At 39.3% G+C, this 1,257-nt stretch overlaps 1 protein-coding gene across 1 annotated transcript in view; it reads right to left on the bottom strand.

Moving 5' to 3' along the window:
* Positions 1-1,257, bottom strand: part of LOC119590545 — a gene marked incomplete in the record, with an annotated part of 26,970 nt that overhangs the window by 2,501 nt on the left and 23,212 nt on the right. Inside the window, 2 exon segments of the mRNA XM_037939202.1 lie at positions 293-475; positions 1,068-1,238. Of these exon segments, the coding sequence (XP_037795130.1) occupies positions 293-475; positions 1,068-1,238 (354 nt within the window).

Below are 1,257 nucleotides of genomic sequence, written 5' to 3' on the forward strand. Positions count from 1 at the left end.
TGCAGTTCATCAGAATCACATCTCTTACTTCTTGAAGTTCTTCATTCTCACTCATGCTATTCTACAGCTTTAGCCATAACAGCTGTAACTACCCCTGATTCACAAACACATACTTCATCAAGTTACAGACAAACAATTTGAATGCACGACATAAACAGCATATCATCCAATTCATGCAACATTACCATCAGCCTAGAACAGGTGATACACTCAAAATCAAACCAAATTGCTTTCACCAATCATCAAACTTGTCTAAATCGCCCAAAAGCTCTGACCAAAGTGCAGTCCTTACCCCCATGATCCAGTGGTCGTTGGCTAGCAAGTCTCTGAGGATGGTTGTTGTGTGCTTGTCGGGATGGGTCACCCGCATATTGGTCACAGTCGACTTGCACTGAGAATAGTAATCGTACTTCTGGTGGGACACTTTATTGTACATCTGCGAGATGTTAGAGCACCGATCGCACACCTCAAAGTTCTGAGGAAAGAAAGGGGTTAAAGTAACTGCAGATGCTGAGACTAGAACAAATTTTCATATTAAAAAAGATGACAGTTATGAGACTATGAAGTTTTAGGAGTATACAGGTTTTTAAAATCATTAATGCATAAACCTTTGACCAAGAAATTTTCACAGTTATGGGATGGTTATATAAAAATAATACAAAAATAGTGGTAGTGACAGACTATACATAAGGACCATAGTGTTCCCTTGTGCTCTCAAAAACTGAGGATTCCCATTCTTTTAAGAAAACAAATCATGGTAGATGATTCTTGTAAAGACAGAAAAAAGGAAAAGTAAAGCAAACAAAACAGAAATAACTCCAAAAAATTATACCAAATTTGTGACTAAGGATACCCCCAATAAATTCCTTTGTGGAGGCACTGCATCTATGACAACTCACTCCATGCTATTTAGGTAAACAGAGCGAGATATAAAGGGGGCAAAATAAATATATTAATAAAACTATTCCTTAACTCTTAAATGTAACTACAAAATGCAAACTGCATTTTTTTTTTTACACAACCTCGCAACCCCAAACATACAAACACAACACTCACAACAACCCTACCTTGGCATCGATTTCTGAAGGCATGGGTTCTCGAGATCGTAGCGTCTGTTGGTTGTACGGCTGCCCATAGAGCTGAGACAGCTTGGTGGCCGGCGCTTTGGAACACGCTTGGCACTGCTCAGCATTTTTGGTAATCATAACGTTTATGCATGGCCAGGTGTCCAAGGAATTCTGATATGTTGCCACCCAG

The sequence above is a fragment of the Penaeus monodon genome, chromosome 27 (genome assembly GCF_015228065.2).
Source record: "Penaeus monodon isolate SGIC_2016 chromosome 27, NSTDA_Pmon_1, whole genome shotgun sequence".
Taxonomy (NCBI): Eukaryota; Metazoa; Arthropoda; class Malacostraca; order Decapoda; family Penaeidae; genus Penaeus; species Penaeus monodon.